Source organism: Nicotiana tomentosiformis, chromosome 2 (genome assembly GCF_000390325.3).
Source record: "Nicotiana tomentosiformis chromosome 2, ASM39032v3, whole genome shotgun sequence".
Lineage (NCBI taxonomy): Eukaryota > Viridiplantae > Streptophyta > Magnoliopsida > Solanales > Solanaceae > Nicotiana > Nicotiana tomentosiformis.
Genome location: NC_090813.1, coordinates 13482971 through 13487130, shown reverse-complemented (window position 1 = coordinate 13487130; position 4160 = coordinate 13482971). Strand labels below are relative to the sequence as shown.

Genomic DNA, 4160 nt, shown 5'->3' with positions numbered 1-4160 from the left:
CATGATTTTCCAACGGCTCGATCAGATATAAGCTGACGTTTACATTGGGCTCGATCATGATGCACGTGATAGTTGTCCCGTCGATTTAGTTTTTCAAGGCATTTAATGCGTGTCAGACGGTGGCCGGTCACCGATGATGTTGAACCGCCATTGCTCAATCTATAAATAGCCCCTTATTTTACCATTTATCACTTTTACATCTCCAAATTTTTCAAGTTCTTCTTATGAGTTCATCTGTAAATTCGTGATTTTTTACTGCAAAATCTTTCTTCAAAAACACCACATCTCTGTTACCTCCTTCTATTTTCAATCTTTAAATCCAAAAATGGCGAAAACATCAAAAACCATTCCTCATAAAGAAAAAGCTTCTTCTTCACAATCTGCCGCCGACAAAACACCGGTGGAGCCACGGCCTGAGGAGTGTGTTCCTGGAGCGTGCATTCTTACCTCCGATTTTAAGATCGATAAAGGCTCATTGATTCCCGGCCGATGTGAGCCAGTATCGAGGTATATGTGTTCGATAACCGAGGGGCACCTTGAGCAGCTAAAGAAAGATTGGAATTGGGAGAACAAAGAAATAGTAATCCCGTCTTCTGAAGAAGATATCACCACTTACGTGAAATGGTTTTTAAGTGTGTATACTTACCATTTCACGTTAGGTCCCCTCGACCCTGTTATTATTGATTTCTGCCGTTAATACCAAATAACCTTAGGCTAGATCCATCCTTCTTTTTGGTGGATCATTTTTTTGATCCGTTACTTCGTGAACAAAATCAAGGGGATGCCTTTCGCCCTCGACCATCTTATTCGATTGTACTGCCCTCGCCTTTTTCGAGGCGAGTTAATAAAACTTAACTTCAGCGCCGGGCTACCAAAGTTCTATTCTCGAGCATAGACGAGGACAGGGATCGAGGCTGGATGGGCAAGTTCGTTCGAGTGAAGACTTCAGACCTGATTCCGTCTGAAAAGATGCCATTTCTCGATGAGTGGAACATGAAGCGTGAGTGTAATTCTACTGTTATCTCCTACTATTTTGCCCTATTTATTTCTTTTCTCACTAATATCCCCTTTTTATGATGCAACAGTTCCTTGGATGCCCGGTGCAGTTTCCGACCTCAAGAAGTGGGTACGGGATCTAGCTTCGACCTCCACATATGCCGAGCGCTCATGGCGCGATTTGTCAAAGGGCCGATGGGAGGCTGAAAATCATGAGAAGCCTCTTTCTCGTATGTTTGGTAATTCAAACGAGATGCTTTCCATGTACTTAAAATCAATTTTCTTATATGTAGGTTTGGGCAAAGATGCTGTTCTGAGGCCCCCGCTCGGCGAGAGAGAGGCTTCGATCTCTATTCCAAAACCCCTGAAGGATAATAAGAGAAAAAGGGCCTCTGCTTCCGAAGATCCAAAACCGAAGACGAGGATGGCTCGTAAGCCGAGGAAGAATACCATCCCTTTAACCATGGAATAAGTTTTGCGTCTAAGTGATGAAGACGAGGAAGAAAAAGAAAATGATGGGTCAGTGCTGGTGGACCGAATGAAGAAAACCATTGATGCCTCAAAGGCAACTGCATCAATGGTGATTTATAAAGATCCGCCTCGGACTTAGGAGATATCAGAGGAAGGTTCGGGCAGAGTCCCCGAACCGTTAGAGATCGAGGATGCTTCCCACCGAAGTCAACAAACAGTGGGTATATCAGAAAAGGCCGATCTTGAAGCTTTCCGAACTGAGGAGAATGTCCCAAGCGAGTCGCTTGGGGAAATAGTAATCAGAGACTCGCCCAATCTCCCTGCCTTTTCCTAAGGGGCGATTCGGGAAGCCCAAGCTTTGGGGCCCCTCGAGATAAACCGATCTCATGAAGGGGAGGACCCCTTCTGTGATTTGTTTACTGGTGTCGAGGATGTTGCTGGCCCCAGTGATGTGTCGAGCTTTTTCTGTGAAGTGCAACAAGCTCTAAATCGGGTAAACTCTAACTCCCTTCGTTGATACCATTTTCATGTTTGTTATTCTTTTCTAACTTCTTTTCTTTTTTCTTCATAGGCCACAACAGTTCATCGAGAAGCATGTTCTCGGTCTTGAGCCGAGCTGCGTCGATATGAGGCCGACCTGCAATAGTTCATGGAGGAGAGGAACGCCCTTAAACTCCTCTTAGGGCAAATGGGAGAGGAAATCAAAGACCTCCGAGTTGAGTTGGCCAAGGCTCACCAAGATCAGACCGATTTGTCTGAGCAGGTAATGATATTATTAAAAGCCTATGGGCTCGATATCGAAACGATGGCTAATTTTTCGGTCTCACAGCTGCAACAGAAAGTATGGACCGCTTTGCTACAGAGAAAGAGGTCTTTGATCGGGAAACTCCGTGAGGAGGTCGATGTGATAAAGGCGGAGTCCTTGAAGTGGAAAGAAAGTATGGACCGCTTTGCAAGTATGGACCGCTTTGCTACAGAGAAAGAGGTTGTTCGAGCCCAATTATCATTAGCCGAAAACCAACTTCAAAGCATGAAGGAGAAAAGCTCGGTTCAATCAAGAAGAATAGAGGAGCTCGAGGCTCGGTTGGCCTCCGAACTTGCCAAGGCCAAATCTGATGCCGAAAAGGCAAAGGCAGATGCATATGCATTCGTGGCCGTCTATCGGGCCGATGCTGAAGCTGCTCAAGTACAAGCAAGAGAGGTAGGCGAGACCGCCAACATTCGAGCTAATTGGGTTGCTGAACTTGCTAAGTGTCGATCTCGTAGGGAGATCCCCGATGAGATCCATGCTCGAGGTTTCGATCTCACCGAAGAGATAAAAAGGGCTAAAGAGCTCGAAGCCGATGCTAAAGCCTTGGCTTCCGAAGATGATGATAGTGATACTGATGATGATTGTGATGATAGGAGCAAGAGTGGGTCCGAGAGCGGGGAGGAGCCCGATGGAGAAGAGATTGCCCCCGTAGATAACCAAGAAACTTAGCCCTTAGTTTTCATTTTGGTTTTTTGTGTAGGGTCCTATTTGGACATTGTAAACATTCTTGTATATATATATATATATAAAGATCTTTTCTTTTCCCTACTTTCCTCTATTTTATTCTCTGCCTCGTGAATATTTTGTTCCATCCATGCCTTATGAAGGTTTTCATAAGGCTTTAGGCAATTTTGATCGAACTTGGACCTTGTAGCCTTTATAACCGAGTGAGTGCTCGCTCAAACTCGAAATAAGGTAGCCCATAGGCTTAGTAGTCGAGTTGAGTGATTGCTCCGAACTTGAAGTAATGTAGCCCGTAGGCTTATTAGTCGAGTGAGTGATTGTTCGAACTTGAAATAAGAGTAGCATGTAGGCTTAGTAGTTGAGTGAGTGCTTGCTCAAACTCGAAGTGATGTAGCCCGTAAGCTTAATGGTCAAGTGAGTGATTGCTCGAACTCGAAATAAGAGTATCTCGTAGGCTTAGTAGTCGAGTGAGTGCTTGCTCGAACTCGAAGTGATGTAGCCCGTACGCTTAATGGTCGAGTGAGTGATTCGAACTCGAGGTAATGTAGCTCGTAGGCTTAATGGTCGAGTGAGTAATTGCTCGAACTCGAAATAAGAGTAGCCCGTATGCTTAATGGTCGAGTGAGTGATTGCTCGAACTCGAAGTAAGAGTAGCCCGTAGTAGTCGAGTGAGTGCTTCAAACTCGAAGTAATGTAGCTCGTAGGCTTGATAGTCAAGTGAGTGCTTGCTAGAACTCGAAGTAATGATCGGCCCTTGAGCCTGTTTGCATCACAAATCATGAAATAAAGGATGGGTTGTGAGACATGAGATATGGTCAGAGAAGTTTCTTTTCATGTCGTTATACATGTGTTTATATTTCGTACCATGGATCGAGTAATCTATACGAGCCTGGTTCGTTTTGACCATTTGGCTCTTACAATTTTTCCTATCGGAACCCTGCTATTATGAAGTAACTTTCTTGCATCGAACTTGATATATTTGAGGGTAATGCCCCACTAGTATTCGAGTTTGATTGTAAAGAGGCCTTAGATACTGTTAAATCATTCTAAGCTAGCACGATCAATGGTTGTCTCATTAAAAACCTTGCTGAAAAACTGATTTGGGATAAAACCGGTCTAAGGAAAAAAGAGTGCAATGTGTGCTTTCAGACCTAAGGCTTCGTGTTGAATGATCCATCCTTGTTCTTGATTGAACTCC

General features: G+C 44.3%; 1 protein-coding gene across 1 annotated transcript; it reads left to right on the top strand.

Moving 5' to 3' along the window:
• Window positions 1-2272: 2272 nt before the first annotated feature.
• Window positions 2273-2947, top strand: LOC138904354 (uncharacterized). The gene has a single exon (XM_070192854.1). It carries the CDS (start codon window positions 2273-2275, stop codon window positions 2945-2947), a length of 675 nt encoding a protein of 224 aa, XP_070048955.1.
• Window positions 2948-4160: the final 1213 nt, after the last annotated feature.